The 19,989-nt window shown below is 40.7% G+C and overlaps 1 protein-coding gene across 1 annotated transcript; it reads left to right on the top strand.

Moving 5' to 3' along the window:
- The first annotated feature begins 4,492 nt into the window (after positions 1 to 4,492).
- On the top strand, positions 4,493 to 5,539 carry LOC119735913 (G-protein coupled receptor 35-like). Its single transcript, XM_038209861.1, has one exon. The coding sequence runs from the start codon at positions 4,493 to 4,495 to the stop codon at positions 5,537 to 5,539; it is 1,047 nt and encodes a 348-aa protein (XP_038065789.1).
- The last annotated feature ends 14,450 nt before the right edge of the window (positions 5,540 to 19,989 follow it).

Below are 19,989 nucleotides of genomic sequence, written 5' to 3' on the forward strand. Positions count from 1 at the left end.
GTTCTATTGTTCCATTCATATGTTCTATTGTTCCATTCGTTTTCTCAGTAGAGACGTCTAGACAGGCCTGATTCACAAGTCGAAATGTATCTTCATTTATAGCCAGATTACTCGTGTTGGCACCAAGCAATATGAAATCAGAAAAGAAAGCGAGAAACACTGGACATGCATTATATCACTCCTCGCGTCTTAAATGGCAATGTCAGAAAAGTTAGTTTCCATTTCGATCAGCAGATCCAATGGAGTTAAAGGCGCTATCTCGTGAATTGTGTATTTCTAAACTCGCCCCAAGGGTGAGCTCCACCCTCTGGAGCGTGGGTTCGTGCAATTCAAATTACCCCTATGGGATTTCGTTCAGTAGCATGAGAGACAATAACAATGCCCTGCAATCTTAGTCATCTGATTTGAACCTATAATTACACCCTGCATTCCCACGCTGCCCCATCACACCCCCACCCGATCCCACCCACCACCAAAGTTTGGCCAAAGTTATGCACACATTTCCAAGGCCAAAAAAAGTCACCGGTTTCTGGTATTGAGCTTGCCCAAAAAGTGGTGCGGCGACGCGGCTTTTTCTTTTTTACCTGATTTTTTTTGCTTCAAATGTCGGCTGATGACTGCAAATGGTGCCCGACTAAACTAAGTGCAAATAATTATATGGGAGTCCAGAGAGGCCACATAAAGCTGATTCTCAACCATAACCCAATCTAAAAACAAGTTAAAATTGTGCAGCAGCAGGATTCCAGTCAAACCAGTGAGTTTGGCGGTTTTGAGACATCATCTTTCATTGAAAAAAAAATCATTTTGCCGACGCGCATAGCTACGGCGACGCGCGCGCATACCAGAAACCGGAGACTTTTTTGGGGGCATAATTAACCTAACCTCCCGAGTGTTAGCTCTATAGACCATGCTACATTTACAAATTTGATGTTGTAGTCACGTGATGTCAACTTTAAGCAAACTGATCTCTTCCGCACTGCATGTGTATCCCTTGAAATATGATTGGTGTAAAAGTGGTGACGTAAACTGTTTAATGTTGACAGAATAACATGCATAAGATGCGTAAATGTTTGGTTGTCTGTCGGTTGCCCGTTGGTATGACGTCACAGGTCACATGATTTATAGAACTAAGCCAATATTTGTTTCCCATTCTAATGTTGTTCTGTCCCAATTTACAAACACCTTGAAATAAGTTGGGATGCGACGTTATAAATGTTTGCCAAAGTTTTAATTGAATTTGATTTGAACAATGATAGCACGCATTTTCTTATAAATTGTACACGACTTCAAAAATGTATTGGCCCCATTTAAGTTTAAAATCATCCTTGATCCAACTTTACGAAATCCATTGAATATCCTTAACGTCAAACGTTTCAATGTCCTCTATCATAATCTCATACAGTTTCTGGTTTGCTTGAGCCAATAGTAGTGATACCACAAGTTCATTATCAAAACACGATCTGGTTTCCTTGTTCGCACGCTAGTCACAGTCACAAGTTGAACTATTTATTCTAGAAAATTTATAACAACTACAAAGTAATCATGTCAACTCATTACTGTCACATTTAGGCCATGATGGGGGGGGGGGGATTGTGACACTGAACTTTGTAAACTAGGTTAATTGAAAATGACATTGAATTCTCTTTTCAATTGATGTTGGTTTACATAATATTCTCTGTGCGTCTTTGATATTCGTGCAGATTCGGCGATTAATTATTAACAAATATCTTTTAGGCACACCATGAATCAAACCACCCCAACCCACCCACCCCACCAATCGACCTAATCCACCCAATCCTGCCCCAAACTTTTGTTTCAATGATGAAACATGTCCTTGCAACTTGTGTGACAATAAAAAAATATGTTGCCTGAAGTCAATATTAACATCATCCCTAATCCACCTTACTGAGTTCTTTAATTTCCTGAACGTCAGGAGTTTGAATTTGCTTGCGCATTTCCCCTAGCATATTCTTAATAAGCTCCTGGTTTGCTTGAAACAATAGTGGTGATACCAAAAGTTCATTATCAAATTACGATTGTATTTCTTCGTTCGTGCACTAGTCACAGTCACATGTTGAACGATTTATTCTCGGAGTAGGTATTATATAGCCACAAAGTCATAACGTGAACTCATAGTTTGGCCATTGCCCTCCCAACCGGCACAAAACCTAGTCTATGGAATATCCCCTTGCACAGCGAGGGTCTATGATATGCGAGCAGATTTGGCGATTAATTATGCAAAACAAGACTGCGTCTTGACGTCGAGATTCTGACCATTCAGCGGGCGCCTTCTATCGGGTCTTCGATAACCAGTTGTTCTGTTGCAAAAACATGGCATCCCAATTGACCAATCAACATCTTAGTCCGAATTTCTGATCGAAATGACGTCACACTTTTTAAAGTCGACTCTGATTGTCTGCCGCGCGGATTCGCATGCATGTTGGGATATATCAGACGTTCGCAGATGGCTCTGCACATGAAAATACCTGATCCTCAGACTAATAAAACACTGTACAGACAAAAATTATCGAACGTAAGATCTAGGCGTTAAAAGCTAGAACGACGAAAATATCTCACTTTCAATGAAGTTGATTTTTAAATTTAGAAGGCGCACGATGAATGGTCAGAATCTTGAGGTCAAGACGCAGTCTTGTTTTGCATAATTAATTTCCTACTGTGCACGCATAATCATAGACGTTTGTTTTGCAAGCGGCTACCCCACCAACCATATTCTGTGGGCCTTCATTATTGGGAAGCTTATCCCAGTTTTCAAAAGTTGTCCACATGACTGGTTTTGTGCTAGAGTGTCACAAATAGACCCCATATATTGGTCAAAATATTACAGTAATGAGTTCACGTGATGACTTTGTAGCTATAAATACCTTTCTGAGAATAAATAATTGAACATCTGACTGTGACTAGCGTGCGAACGAGGAAACACAATCGTAATTTGATAATGACTTTTGGTATCACTACTATTGTCTCAAGCAAACCAAATACTTTCATTATAATAATCTGGCAGAAAAAAAAAACAAGTAAAGTGAAACTCCTGACGTTCAGGAAATTTAAATGAATCCGAAAGTTGGATCAAGGATGATACTTAGAGGTATACAAAACATTTGCTTTTGCTGCAGAAATGAATGGGAATTTGGGGACTGGTATTTTATAGCAAATATTGTTAGATGGATAATTATGCTTAAAGATTTGTATTTATAGATGCTGAAAAAAACCAAGAGAACAATTTTGTTCTTGTAGTTCGATTCCCAGACCCTACATCAGACGAAACGGAGCAATCTATAGGAATTGTCAGGTCAGGGAACCAGACTGGCTGGCTTGCAATTGTTATCGGATGTGTAACCAATGCAAACACATGTGGACTAAATAGATTTTTTAAATTGGGGGCAGTGTTTGAAATTGTCAGTTTTTTCCCTAACGAAGGTCAGCCAACCATCTTTGGAAATTGATACCAAAATTTCATATCCAGTGCCATGATTTCACAGGCTGATTCATTTACAGTCAAGTAAGGTATTTCATAATTATTTTGTAGTTTTGTTTTATAATGTTTGCACATTTTGTGTATTACCTTTACATTGACTGCAGGCACTTCATTTTTGTAGCACGCAATGTTCAAGAAAAACAATCAAATTTGATAGAGAAACAAAACGAAATTTCATTACGTTGCGCCCAAAGGTTTTTCCAGGTGTTTGTAAAGTGGGACAGAACAAAATTAGAATGGGAGACATTTCGTCTTTAATGGCTTAGTTCTATAGACCGTGTTACCTGTGACGTCATACCAACGGGCAACGACAGGCAACCCAAACATTTACGCATCTTATGCATGTTATTTTGCCCATAATAAACAGTTTATGACACCACTTTTACACTAATCACATTTCAAGGGATAGACATGCAGTGCAAAAGAGATCAGTTTGCTTAAAGTTGACGTGACTACAACATCCAATTTGTAAATAATGTTACACGGTCTATAGAGCTAACACTCGGGAGTTTAGGTTAATTAGAAATGTGTGCATAACTTTGGCCAAACGTTGGGGATGGGGTGGGATCGGGTGGGGTGTGATGGGATAGCGTGAGTGATCCAGGGTGTTATAAGGTTCAAACCATAAGATTGCAAAACATTGCTATTGTTTCTCATGCTATAAAACAAAATCCAATACGGGTAATTTGAACTGCAAGAACCCATGCTCCGGAGGTTCGAGCTCACCCTTGGAGCGAGTTGAGAAATACACAATTCACGAGATAGCACCTTTAACTCCATTGGATCTGCTGATCGAATTGGAAACTAAGTTTTCTGACATTCCCATTTAAGGCGCGAAGATCAAGAGTGAGTTGGTTATCATGCGAGCCCCGTGTTTCTCGTTTTTTTTTCTTATTTCATATTGCTCGGTCCCAAGACGAGTTATAATCTGGCTATCAATGTACATACATTTCGACTTGTGAATCAGGCCTGTCAAGACGTCATCCTGTAAGAAAGATGAATGGAACAATCAGACATATAAACGACGAACTGACAACCCACGAGAGGCAGCTTTTTCGTGGTGCCGAAGCTCATGAGCAAGACTACGTCGACATAATCGGTCAGTTCGCCAAAATCATCACCCCCATCGGAATCCTGCTGAATGCTATTCTCTTCGTAGTAATTCGAGTGAAGTCCATGCGCACCATAATCAACGTCCATCTGTCGAATTTAGCAGTGGCTGACGCTACCCATCTGATCCTAATCATGTCAACAGCATGGGCAATAGAATATACACACACTGATTCAGGCGCTTACCTAGCCTTAATCATAGCTTCTTCAACGGTGCATTTGGCTTCGTACTGCTTCGTGTCTGTCATAGCGGTTGAAAGATTCTCCGCCGTACGCCAACCGCTAACCCAGAGAGCGCGAGCGAGCAAATCACGAGCAGCCAAGGTATCAGCAGGCGTCTGGGTAGTGGCCGTGGTCACGGGCGTTTTGGGCGGACTCGCATTCAATACCAATTATGTCACGAACGTTGTTTTTTCTCAAGTGTGCGTTGCCATCCTTCTCCTGATTCACCTGGCAACGTTTACCATAACTGTTTCCTCGTATATTTACATAGTTGTTAAGCTATGCCACAGTGACCGAAAGCGTCAAGCTGGCCAAACCCGTCGAGTTTACCCCGTCGTCCGCATGCTGATCATCAACACTGCTGTCTTCTTCGTTCTCAATTCAATGGACATTGCTTTCACTGTCATCAACCTTATACTCCTGTTCTCCTTGCACTCAGGAGCTGAAGCTGTCTTGGATATCTTCTGGACCAGTCTCGACCTGTCGTTCTGCATAGCGATCTTTCGCCCCATCAACTGCTCCATCAATACTCTGGTGTACAGCGTGACAAGCAGTCAGTATCGAGCGGCTTTCTTGGAGGCTTTTCCCCCGCTGGCAAAGCTCCTTCGACAGCGCCGCCGCTGCTGCCGACCGCAGCAGACGGAGCAGATAGAACTTCGAACGATTCCACCAGCGAAGGCCGCTCAAGAATCCCCGGTCCAAGCGATCTGAACATCGACGCCAATCCAAACTTTTAGTCGAGTTAATCACAAGTCAAGTCCCAAGTCAGACACAAGTAAGACCACAAATATCAAGGATGGAGACTATCCAACTGGTTCTTCCAATCAGAGTGTTCGAGAGAGAAACCCGACGTCGCCTGTTCTCATCCATATACTGTTACTATTATCTAGATGTAGAATTACAAAAGGATATTCCAATAGCGCCCCACGTGCTGTATCTCTTTGGAATTCCTTGCCCGGTGCTTGTTTCCATCCAACCTATGCTCTGCTCTGTTTCAAGAGGAACGTCAATTCCTACCTTCAGTTTTCCTGAGTATTTACTCTTCTGTTTATTTGTCACTCGTAGCCCTGTTTATTTGTCACTCGTAGCACATATGCATAAACACGTAAGCACAGTTAATTTCAAATAGCTTGTATTAGTGATTAAGATTGAAGGACTTAATGCGACTGACTTATGTGAGGATTTTGTGAGGTTTTGACTAAAAGTCACACTTCTATGATATATCCCGTGACGGTAACTGGATTGAAGATTCTCCTGAGGCCCATTTCTAAAAAAATTCATTCACTCCCTTTAAAATGCACGTTTGTTTCCCATTGGACTTTTTCAATTCTCGTTTTTCCATTTTCAAGGGTGTTTTGGTGCCTTTTTGATTTGATGCAGAAGCGAAATTCCATATTCGTGAGTAAATCTGTAATGTCATTCTGGGCAGAAACCTTAACCCTACCAGGACCGGGCTTTTTTTTGGGACCTACGGGGACCGGGGGGGGGGGCACATAGTGCCCCCCTTCTATATCTTCTATATTTTCAAAATAAATGACCGATTTTTTTTTAAAACTTGGTAGAAATTAACCTTTGACCAAATCCTATAGGTTGCCATTAAAAAAAAATCCGTCTATAGAGGGCGTTTTTTGGACATTTTTGCCCGTTTTTGGTCAAAACTAGTTTTTCCCCCCGTATTTTCCGTTTTCCTTAATGGCCAAATGTCCTAAAATTTGGGAAACATGTTTGTCACGTGACACTCCTCAATCACCTTTCTGATAAATAAATAAATAACAATATGACAATCAGTTTTACACTGTAGAAATTAATATTTGAACATTTAGTTTATTAAAATTACGTGAAAAACTGGGAACCTATGTAAAACAGACGTTTGCTATGGCAACAACGAACCATCACTTGATTTCTTTTTTTATTATGACCCTAGATAATGTTTAGAAAAAGTCACCAAATTTGGTGGCGATCGGCTGCACCGTTAAAAAGTTATGAGCAAAAATATGGGGGGGGGGGGCACATTGTGCCCCCGGTCCTGATAGGGTTAATCTTAATTGTTAAGCTATTTCAGCACAACAATTTTCCAGAATTTTGGATATGTTGCTGTCCTATAATATTATTTTCTTTTCTTGTGTGATTCGTTGTTTGTAAGCGCATGGCAGAAGCCAATATCCATCCATTTCTCACAAATATTTTCAATGAGAAAATTTGGGTTCACTATTTGAACAGAAAACCCTCTAAAACTGAACCGTGTCTTCCTGAAATGACATCACAATAACAGCGCCCTGAGTTGTCTTGAAAAGCAAGGACAATTTTTAATTGTTTAAAGAAGTGCACTTTTCAATATATTAAAATATTTGGTGTTGATGCTGATGCAAATTTCCTTATTCTTGAGCAAATTTCCATAAACACAATAAGCGGGTCATTTTTTGAATTGTTTAACATAGCAAATCGTTTTCTACGCATTTTTCTGATCTAAAGTCGTCAATTAGAAGTTAATTTCCGAGGGTGCACGATAACCCCTTCTTCCCACTAAACTATATTACCTTTCTGATAATAAATCTTTGAACATGTGACTGTGACTAGTGTACAAAAACGAGGCAACACAATCATGTTTTGATAATGAACTTTTGGTATCACCAGTATTATTGTCTCAAGTAAACCAGAATGTTTTTATTATAATATGCTGAGAGAAAAAAAACAGTAATATACACTTCTGACGTTCAAAAGGTTAAACAGATTCCCGAAAGTTGGATCAAGGATGATGCTGAAAGGTAATAACAACATTTGTTTTCCTGGAATTTACATTAATTTATGGATTTGGAGGTTTTGTATTTTATAGCAAACATTGTTCAACTGATAATTGTATTCAAAGATTTGTGTTCACAGATGCCGGAAACAAAAACAATAAAAAATGCTGCTCTTGTAGTTTGGTTCCCTGACCCTATACTTCAGGCGAAACGGAGCAATTTATAGACGTCGGGGAATTGTCAGCTCAGGAAACCAGACTAGCTGGCTTGCAACTGTTACCAACGGGCAACCAACAGGCAACCCAAATATTTAAGCATCTTTTGGATGTTATTTTGCCCACATTAAACAGTTGACGTCACCACTTTTACCCCAATCAAATTTCAAGGGATAGACATTCAGTGCGGAAAAGATCAGTTTGCTGAAAGTTGACATCACGTGACAACATCATCCAATTTGTAAATGTAACATGGTCTATAGAGCTAACACTCGGGAGTTTAGGTTAATTCGAAATGTGTGCATAACTTCGGCCAACCTTTGGTGGTGGGTGGGATCGGGTGGGGGTGTGATGGGGCAGCGTGGGGGATCCAGGGTGTAATTAGGTTCAAATCAGATGACTAAGATTGCAGGACATTGTTATTGTTTCTCATGCCATAAAACAAAATCCAAAAGCGGAAATTTGAACTGCACGAACCCATGCTCCAGAGGTTCAAGCTCACCCTTGGAGCGAGTTTAGAAATACACAGTTCACGAGATAGCGCCTTTAACTCCATTGGATCTGCTGATCGAAATGAAACTAAGCTTTCCGACATTGCCATTTAAGACGAGAAGATTGAGTTATTTATAATCCATGCCCAGTGTTTTTCCTTTTCTTTTCTACTTCCTCGGTCCCAAGACGAGTTATAATCTGGCTACAAATGTAGCTACATTTCGACTTGTGAATAACGCCTGTCAAGACGTCTCTTATAAGAAAGATGAATGGAACAATAGAACATAGCGACGGACTGACAGCCCATGAGAGGCAGCTTTTTCGTGATGCCATTGCTCATACCCAAGATTACAACGACATAATCGCGGTCAGTTTAGCAAAATCATCGCCCCCATCAGAATCCTGCTGAACTCTATTTTTCTATTCGTAGTGATTCGAGTGAAGTCCATGCGCACGATCATCAACGTCTATCTGTCGTATATTTTAGCAGTGGCTGACGCTGCTTATCTGATCCTAATCATGTCATCAGCATGGGCAACAGACAATTGTTGCTTGCCTTGTCTGTATCATTTTAGAAGCTTTATTTCTCACAAAAAAACAAGATGTTTGGGAACAGCGAACAGATTTTAATATAGGCTCGAATTTGAGATATCGCGGAAAGACGATAGATGCAGTATTGGCAAACCAATTTTAACAAACTATGTATATTTTTATTTTTTTTATTTTTATAGTAGAACGGTAGTTGAAGACGGAGATGAGAATCTATATGATCGTGTCCAGATACAAAGCGCAATTGCAGTGTTCATTGTTGCGTAATGATCCGCCTAGCACACGTCTGTTTCGCACATGGCTGCGGTATACAACTTCCTACAAATCAAACACACTGGACTCATTATTCCACAAAGATGTCGACTTCTTTTCGTCCATGGAGATAAAGCGAATGGACCTAGTGTTCTTGCCGGCGCGCTCCCTTGCTTATAAAGACAATATTTTTTTCCAAGAGAACTAAGGTAACGAAATGGCCGAGTAATGACGATTCGTCGTCTACACTAGTGGGGCCCCGGCCGGGTTCGAATCCCGCTTGTGTCTTTTTCGTTTTTATTGTACGCGTTCACTCATTGACTACAAGAAATTTAGTTTCCCGTGAAAATAAAAGTACCAACAGTAACTAGTACCTTAGCTTAATCGCCAAACTCTACTGCTGGGACTGTCTGCGAAATCCAGGTTGTGCATCTTCGTACAGGTTCAGGGCATTTAGTCCACTCGGGGGATCAGGGCTTCGTGTGCCGCCTTGTTCCTCCCTTAGCTCTTTGCTTTTACATGGTGCCTGGCCCTCCCAGGTTATATGGACGGACAGGGAAGGAAGTGTGTATTGGCCGGGACCTCCGAGATCTCAGAAGAGTCCTATAAGGGGTTGGCATGGGGCATTGTTATGGCCCATCCGACCCCTGACTGCTCGGTTAGCACATTAACTTTTTTGTTTTTTGAGCCTTTATTTGTTTTAATTTGAAAATCACATCTGCTCGACTAGGATATGGTATATGTTTCCCGGCTATTTTAAAAGATTTTTCATTCGAATGCAACAACAGCACTCTATCATTCAATTTCGTCCTCTAAAATTTACACACGCCTTGAGAAAACCAGTTTAGTGATTTACCGTTCAGTTTCAAAGCTTAGTCCAGGCGCGGTTCTACGGGGGGAAGGGGGGGGGGGGGGCTAGGGGGGGGGCTTTAGCCCCCCAAAATTTTTGTCTAGCCCCCCCAAAATAAATTCCGTAAAAAAAAAATTGCATTAGCAAAAAGAAGGATTGTGATGTACATGCGAACGGTCTCCCTAAAAAAAATAGTCTTGACAAGGGTGCATTAGTTAATATAGTGTCAATGATGTTAGGATTTTATTGGCGCTCCCCATTGAAAATATGGCATGAGGCCCCCCCCCCCCCCGCCCCCCTCTTGATTTTCGGAGGCCTAAGTGTCTGGAAAAAAATAACCGGTCTACATTTCAGCATGCCTCCCTGAAAAAAATTCTGGATCCACCCTGCTAGCCCCCCCCCCCAAAAAAAAAAAATATTGGTTCTAGAACCGCGCCTGGCTTAGTCATCCTCTTTAGTCACCGGGTTGAGAATATTCGTCATTACAGATCGAATTCGTCCAAGCTGTTGCCGAATAACAGCTTTCAGAAATCGGATTCGTCTTATATCAATCAGAGACGAAATTGAATGCTCTAGGAGGAAAACGTGTCGTGTGCTCATTGTTTGAATTTGCTTGATCTGAATTTAAAAGTGTCCGACAAAAGACGAATTTAAACAACTTAACAGCACTAAAGCGATATTAATGGACGAACTTGATAATTAGAAACTGCTCGAATAATCATAACGTTGTAAAATCGCCAGGAAAACCTATAATAAAACTATATTAAAACGAGACAAAAGTCCACTTCTTGAAATAATTTCAATACAGAGGCACATACTTATTAATGTGACCATATCGAAACAAAGTTTTGTTCAAATTATTAATTAACGTTGATTATGACTACCATTATTCTAGGCGCATTTTAAGATAATACACAATTTTGAAAATAAAGTCAAATGGGACTCAATAATGCACTTCATGGATTGATTAAAACTCGTTACATAACACGGATCTTTAGGAGATCCAGCATAAACTTGCCCTTTACTGCATGTGACATAAACTGGCAAATAACTATGAATTGCGATTAAAAAAAGGGGAAATATGGGCTTCATTATTTATGACCATTGCAACTCAATGAAGCGTCAGGTTTTGTTCCCAACTGAAGAATGAATTACGTAATCATGCATTTTTCTTTATCCCCGACGATGGTACTGTGGTGTTTTTTGAGAGGGATGTCCTGGATGAATTGACCGAAGTTGTCCATCCAGAGAAACCTCTGGTTGAGTTATCTCAGATGAGCAAGTCAGCACAGAGGGACTTGACACATAACTACACTGGACTGATTTCATCTTGAGGGTAATTCACACTCACAGATATGGTTGCGTTATTGTGAATTGGACTGCCAACTTCTCTCCCTGAGAAGAATCCACAAATGAACTTTCTGTTGTCTTCTATTGTACTGGTACCAATTGCCAATGTCAGCGTTGCTTCGTTCCTACTACTTTTTTTCGTATCGGATTCTTCCTCGATTGTCAGCTGTATGTGCTACACAAACAGTCATTTGAGCACAAGCTGTTGAAACATCGATTTTACCGGGTTTTTTTTATTGGATATGCCTGCCTGTACCATAGAACCCCTATGTACCATCTTCATACAAGACATGCGCAGCCGAAACTGTTAAAGACGTTGCCATGGTTGCCATCCCGGTAACCAGGAAGGAGACAAATACTGCTTGGGTTGCCATGTTGCTTTGTTACTGTGCTTTCAGATAATGAAACTTTATCTCCGGAGTTATGACAGTGTTCATCAGAGACAACGCGTAAAATGGAAAGCGAATCGTACTCATGTGATACACATAATGTCTGTTAAACGAAATTCATTCTTGTCGATTCTTGGGGAGTCAGGTTGGTGCAGCGGTACTTTCCTCGTCTTCTTCCACCGCTGTGACCCAGGTTCGAATCCCGCCTGGGCCAATATGTGGAATGGGTTTTCAGTCCCTACCTGATTCCGTGGATTGGGTTTTCAGTCCCTACCTGATTCCGTGGGTTTTCCCCAAAATATTCTTCAGGGCTTTTCCTCCCACCTCTAAAACTGTAATATCTTCTCTTCGTCTACTCTCTACTGGTTTCGTCAGGCTTTCGGGCTACAATGCCTAGGACACTTTTGAGGAATCCTTGGTTTCATTATCAAAAAAAAATAAAAAAAAAATAAATAAATATACGTTTCCCCAATACTGTCCCAAGACCGCTTACTAAAACAGGATTGCATAAACAATAACTATAATCAATCTCCCTATGAATACAACCTGCAATCGTGTGAAAAAAATCCCAGCAGTTTAAACCACTTCCTTGTTGTGTATCCAAACCAGACTTTTTTTCTGTTTGAAAAGCGTAGTATTCTTATTTCAACAAAAAATATTCCGAAACAAATTCTTCACATATTTTAAAAGCAGAAAATCTACCTAGAACCAAGCCCAATTGATGTTGGTGACTGTATTGGGAGGGGTAAGAAATCCACATAGTTCCTTTTGTTTGGTTGGTGGCGCAGTGGAATGTTTTGCTTTTTTTTCACTGGAATATTTTACCCATGAATTTAGCTTTAACGTGAAGTGAGATTGCAATATTTTATTTCCTGTTCGAGAAACTACAGCACTTTGTTGTAATACTTTCACGTTTGACACAGCGCGTGACAAGTAATCTTTACTTTCAAAGTAAACTCGTATATGCTTTTATTTTATTTCATTGTGGTGTATTGTATTGGTAATGTATTGTATTTGTACATGTGTGTATAAACATCAGTAGTGCATGCAGGGTCCCAATGGAAACCAGTTTTAAACTGTTTGGGCATACCCTGGGTAAAGAAATGTAGTAAGTAAATAAAACATTATCCATCTTCCGGAAAGTGGGAAAGTTTGAACGCATCAAAGCCATATCCTTGTTATGGTATTAAAACAGGTGTGGTCGCTGTAATAATCCGAAACATGCGATTGTAATTTTATTTTTCGAATTTAAGAACAACAAGAGCCAGGTGGGACGCGTCCCGCTTTTATAGGAAAGCGCACATGTAAAACAAAGCGTGACGTCATTAGCTCTTAGGTCTATTAATTAGGATTTCATCGTATAAGTAAACCTGTTCATAAAAAGTTGACTTTTTCTTTTAATTAAATGATTCACGTTTTAAGTTCAAGCATAAAAACAAATTTTAAAACATTTACAATGAAGCATGTACACTGTTGTAAGTAACAAGAAAAGTCCTCTGATTAACCACTATATCTTAGAAACGAGATCTGAGAACACACCTGCATTTTACATTATATACATCCGACACTCAAAACACTTTCAGTCAACCAATATTATTTGCTTTAGAATGGGTCAAGTCTGGGTTTCCCTTTGACCTTCTTTTGAGAGGTGACGTCACGACTACCAAATCTTTGCTCGTTGATGATGGCATTTTCTGAGGACGCCACGTACAGGATGTTATCCACAAACTCACTGTCACATTTGTCGTCGTCGTTGTCTTTGTCGTGATTGACACTGTCGTCGCTAAGAGGGATCCCCAAAGAATCTCCTGCACTGACTGGCGTGACCTCTGCGTAGTAATTTTTGGTTGTCGCTTGGTCTCCGGACTCAATGGGGTCTTCAACTATTAAAAAAGTACACAAGTGAAGTGAAGTAGGTTAGGGGAGTCGTGTTTGCGCAGTTGTACTTTCGTCGCCTTCCATGTTCTGACTCTGGTTCGACCTCCTACTTTGTAATGTCATGGTTTTCCCCGGCTGGATGGGGTGGTTCTCTCTGCTTTAAAACTGAACATCGTCGCGTTATCGTCGTGTTAACTCTGTTAGTTGGTCTTGCGCTACGGAAGGCGTGGTTTTGTCAGATGGACTTGAGGTGCTTGTGTTTGGTAAACCTGTAGAAGTTGAACCCTCTGTCGGATGGTAATTCTCTGTCGTCGTTTGAAGGATGGGTGTGGGGTGGAGCGGATTTGCCATCTACTGTTCTTACACAGAGTCCAGTGCAGTGGTACAACTGTTTTAATTTATAACTTCCCTTTTGAAAAAAAAAAAAGTTCTGTGAAGTCTCAATTCAAAATAGATTAAAAAAATAGTAAGAATTGGTTTGGACTCACCTCTTTCAACATCCCGTTCGATGGTTCCTCCATGACCCAACGCCGCATCCTTACCCAAGTCTTGTTTTCTCATCGCCTGCTGAGTGGTAGGCCTTAGATGAGCGTACGCGTATGCGTACTCCTCGCAGGGTACTTCTTCCGATGGGGTGTCGGGATCCAGCACGGCGTACTCCGGGGGCGGTGGCTGGTGGGGGCTAGTCCCTGGAATCACGGCGTAGGCGTAGGCGGACTGGCTGGGTGGCTGTGGCGGGCCTGTCAACGCGATGCTCCCCATGGCACGTTCCTCGTAGTCATTGGTCGTTTGATTACTGCCATCGATGTTCGATGCTGTGGCGTTTGAAAGGCGGAAGGATATGTTTCTGTCCTCACGCCTCTCAGGTTTCTTTCTCGAGACAAGACAAACGATGATGGCAAAGAGACTGATAATGATGAAGCCACCAGCGCTCACCGTGACTGCAATGACGATAGTGCTGACTGGGAAGGGGGTGGGGTCGGGCGCCAGTACGGAAGGCGTGGTTTTGTCAGATGGACTTGAGGTGCTTGTGTTTGGTAAACCTGTTGAAGTTGAACCCTCTGCCGGATGGTAATTCTCTGTTGTGGTTTGAAGGATGGGTGTGGGGTGGAGCGGATTTGCTGTTGGAGATGGTTCAGATGGTTCCTTGCTTTGCGTGGTAGGACTGGCTGGGATAAGGATTTGTGGTCCAATGGAGCAGTTTCTGCTGATGCCAGGATAGGCCACACTCCTCATGTAACAGGTGAATACCGAATTACTGTAGGAAGTGTTTACAAGCAAAGTGTTTTCGACGTGATCCCCGACGATGACTGTATCGCTTAAGAGTGATACTCTCTGTGAATTAACCAGGATTGTCCACTCAAGAGAAACCACTGGTAGTGCTTTCTCTGAGGAGCAATTCAGCACAGCACTTGAGATGTCGGTGGGGAGCAACGACAAAGTGCATGTTGGATAAGCCATTGGTGGAAGGTAGAAGATTGTCACCAATATGCCTGCGGCATTTTGATGGCCCCCTATTTCCACAAACGTACATTCAAAACGAGTGTTGTCATCAAGTGTGTTGCTATGGATGGTCAATACCAGTGTTGCAACGTTGTTGATAATATCATATTTGATCAATCCACGGTAGTCGGTAGTGTTTCCTACAAGACATGGAAATCCTTGTACTCCACAACCACCTGAAACATCAATCGCGCCATACGGCTCTACCTCTGTACCTCGGTACCATTGAACCTCCGATAAAGAAACATGAGCTTCAAGTTGAATGTCACAAACCAAGTTCAACTCTTCACCTCTGCGTACTGATACCATTGGTTGAGTCATGATGTCTAACGATACTGCGATGTTTACAAGTAGTGCAGTTAACAGTGTGACACTAACTTTGGCAGCCATCTTTCCAATAACAAACTGCATCATCAGATATATGTTAAGATGGAAACAGTGCAACCGTCATTGAGTCACAGCTGGACGCAAAAAGTCATCTGGAATCCTTCCGTGTTTAACATCAACCATTTCGACCGACACTAGCGCAATTCACACGCAAGGTCTTTACACGGACGACTATTTGTGCCACATCTAAACGTATTACCACGCCAATTGACACAGTGGACAATTTCCTGAATGACAGTCATTTCCAACTGTTCTGTGCCATCGAGACGAACGTTATGGTACTGCCTTGTGACTGTGCCCCTGGCCAGTTCACACAGAAACTGAACTAAGCATAATAATGTTCATAAAATACGCGTTAGTAAAAAACAAACACTTTTAATAATAACACTACTTCCTCGTTCTGCACACATTTCGCACGCCACTGACTCTTAACAACAGAGGAGTAAATACACATACAATTAACAGGGAAAGCTATTGAATTGCAATTGTCGAGTGAGGAATCATTCAAGGAAGGGTTGATCGAGGGGGGAAAAGGGATTTCCCGTGACCTCGTTTGGATTTCCATGACCTCGTTCAATCGCCTTTAAAGGGAATATACATTATTTGCTTTTGCTGTAATTTTCAGAAATGGATGGAATTGAGGGGTTGGAAATATATAGCAAATATAGTTACACTGACTTTTTTGAGGTTTTGGGTTCAAAAATGCTATAAGAAAAACCAATCATTTTCCTGTAGTCTGGTTCCCTGACTCAATATAAAAAGAAACAGAGCAGTTTACATACATTGGGAAATTGTAAGGTCAGGGAACCAGTCTAGCTGGCTTGTACCCGTTCATAGATGTGTAATCGATTGCAAACAAGTGCGATGGTCAATTGGGGCCAGTATTTGACAGTATACCAGGTGCCATGATTTTACAGGATGCTTTACACTGTCATTCACTAACAGTCCAGCAAGGTATTTCAAAATGATTTGGTAGTTTTTTTTTTGATGTTTACAAATGTTGTATTTTCCCTTAAAACTCTGAACTCCACAGACAGAAATGCACACCAGCTGATTGAAGTTAAAGTCAGAGTTGAAGCGTTTTCTTTTTATTTACGCATAAATCTGTGTACTACAAAAAAAAATTAAAAAATCATCTAGAACGTACATCACATAATGTGAAAGCTGCTCATGACATTCAGATAGGATCTTGACCTGCACTCGCCTTGAGGGCGCACTTCAAAGGAAAACATTTTGGAAAACTTTTATACAAAAACATAGTAAAGTGGTGTATGACCTTTATGTGTATGGTATGGACTCCTTGCATTAGTACACCCTCAGCGGTAACAATGCAAATCATCAACGTCATTGACGGACTCAGCTATCGGAGTTTTAAGATTTGCTACTTCCATCATTAGTTGAAGTAGATTAGGCCTGTATTGATTTATTGTTTTACGGGTACCGACCGTACAAAGTACTATTATTATATTTAAGCTTCCAAAATATCCTTATCTAATACAGCTTTATACAGCGGAAAATATGTTCACTATATGCTAACCAATTTTTTTTAACAACAGTTTCGATTTTTCGAAATCCCAGCGTAATTATAGCCCCAAACTATCTTTAAAAATACATGGTACTCTAAATAATATCAAGTGTAAGTATAGTGGTGGCTACACAGTGCTTTACACGTTGCTGCATCGTGATAATTAACATCCCGGATTGCAGCAGTCATAGTACAGACCAAGTTACATGTATTACAAAATTTGATGTTGTCGTCAAGTGATGCAAAGTTTCAGCAAATCGTTCTCATCTGCACTGAATGTATCTCATGATATGTGACTGCTGGTGTAAAATTGTTGACATAAACTGTTTAATGTGGGAAAAATAACATGCAAAAGCTGCTTAAATGTTTGCGTTGGCTGTCGGTTGGTGTGACCAGGCCCGGATTAAGTGTCTTGCATGGGCCCTACGCACCAGTGTTCCGAAGAATGGAGAAGGAAGGGGAAAGGAAGTTGGAATAAGAACAAATATACTTTTTTGTTTGGGCCTTAACAAAGTGCCCACTAGATTTCGTTCCACACGAATACCTGATATCACGCAGGCCACGACACTTCATTGTTCTCAGCCTAGCTTTCTTTTTGCATCAAATGTGACGTTTAGTTGGAACTGACATCGTCTGTGAGTGGGGAGCTTCATTGTTAATGTATCAAAATTTCCTAGATCACGAAGATCCAGGTCTGGTGGAATTCACTGTCCGTTGGGATGTTCATAGTCACATGGTTCTGCATGGCCAACTCTTAAAAGAGAAAAAGAGAACCATTGGTTGAACATTTTCATTACTCGGACACTCTCGATAGAAGTGACATTTAATTGAATGTACACGAACCATCGGTACCGATGGTTCGTGTACAAACCAGAATGAGCCAATAAGACAACAGCGCCGATGGTTTGTGCACTGACAGATACAACCAATGAGAGAGCATACAATCACTGGTGGTCATCGGCCCAGTGACCTTGCCTAGCTCAGCTATCAGTGAGATTTACGTAACGTTGCGTAACAAAGTGTATGTGGGGAAACTGTGGTCAGGGGCCTGGCCCTGCACAAGGCCATGCATGTGCATGCTATCTTAATATGTTAATGTAACGTACACTTTGTACAGTTGAAACCTTATATTAATTGCTTCTATTTCCAGACATTAAGGTTTGCTGCCTACACTATAATATATTACTTGGACATGGTTGTATAGCAAGGACCTATAGTTGTACCATGGAGGAAGGAATAGAAAAATACAACTTGGAAAACGAAAATCTAAACGAGAATATGCTGAAATGTAGTAGCGCCCACTGAGAAAGAGAACTGGAGTTATAATACATGTACATGCATGTCACCCGTGCAGACAAGTTCTGGGAGAGAATATTCAACCGACAGCGAGATTACTTACACCATGGAGGAAGGAACACCTCCATGCTTACACAAGCTAAAACTGTAAAATATTTAATGTTTTCATATTCCTTGCTCTATGGTTATTCCAAATGGTCCGGCCGTGATTATTTTAATTAATCTGTTATTACTGATCATTAATTTTTGTCAAACCTGTTTTATAAACCAACAAACAATCAATTGTTGTTCTATGCATTTTAACTGGACTGGTGTTATTACCATTAAATCCCATATTCAAGGCATAAATAGATATTTGTTGATGTATGATGTAACATAGCATGGCGCCGCCACTGACGTGGTGTACTTTGCTTGTTCGTCTGTCGCGCTATCTAGAGCAACAGTTTTGTACTGAACTTTCACAAAAACTGGTATAATTTCATCGAGTTCTAAACACTCCCGTTCCTAAATCACGAGTTAATCCGATTCCTGTTACAAAGTTACAACAAAACATTATTTCGACATGATTTTCCTATTTTATTGCAAAGTGCATGGGTAAACCCTTTGAAAATATCCCCCCAAAATGAGGAAATAATTTTCTGACAAACTTCTAGTTGGGTATATAATAATGGTTTATCAGATTTTATCAACTTTACAGAATTCTTCAATGGAATTTTCCGATATTTATTTAAGTGCGCCACGTTAGGGAACATTCAGCCGTTTGTGTGCCCAATTTCCGGATGCCACCGTTTTTGAATTTCGGAATATAATCTCATGACACCGAAATAGTTTACAGAGGTTTAAACGGCCGCAGTAATAAGGTGTAAGTACCAGTATTTCACGGACTGAATTTGAAGTTTATCAACAAATAAGTTTGGCAACACTACATGAGGAAAGTCAAGGTAAACGTCGAAGTGTGCCAAGTTAGGAAACACCACTATGTAATATATTAAGGAATTGATAGGGTACTGGTTTTAAGAAATATATTTATAGACTTTGAGCGCATTATTTTTAAATTAGAGATGAAGGAAGGGTATTTCCAAAAAGTAGAGCTTGTCGAGTAGGAATCCCCTTTAACATGAATTAATACATACATTTAATGAAAAAAGCAATTGCAAACAATTAAACATGTAAGCTGTACATGCCCCCCCCCCCTCCACCAAAAGCAGTTCCTTTGCGCCACCATATTCCACGGAGCACACTTTCATGATATAATTTTAGAAATGTTGATACTGATTTCCGGGGTGGGGCAGATACGTGTTCCCTCACGTCCCCCTCATTTTGGCGACGGATAAACCTAACTGAGCGTAGTTTTTTACTTTTGATGGAACGAAGGAGAAATAAAAAATGTGGGGTTTTTTACCCCAAAAGAGCCGGGGCGGAATTCGCCACCCCCTCGACTTTTTCCGCGATAGCCTTTAAAATTTTTTTTTCGCAACCTGAGCTGTTATGACTTTTTAGCCTCGAGCCTTGTGCATCATTTGACAACAGAAAAATATAAAAATCAGACCAGGGGTTGTTGCGCAGCGAACAATTTTCCGGTGCCATGCGAATTTTCCCATATACGCAGCGTACACAAACCAGAATAATCATTCGTACATATGAATAATTAATTAGCCATAATTCCAGAACCCTTTGCCCTATAATCATGAAATTTCTTGGGTATATTTATGAAGAGTTGCTCTATGCATTTTC

Source organism: Patiria miniata, unplaced genomic scaffold (assembly GCF_015706575.1).
Source record: "Patiria miniata isolate m_02_andy unplaced genomic scaffold, ASM1570657v1 HiC_scaffold_29, whole genome shotgun sequence".
Lineage (NCBI taxonomy): Eukaryota > Metazoa > Echinodermata > Asteroidea > Valvatida > Asterinidae > Patiria > Patiria miniata.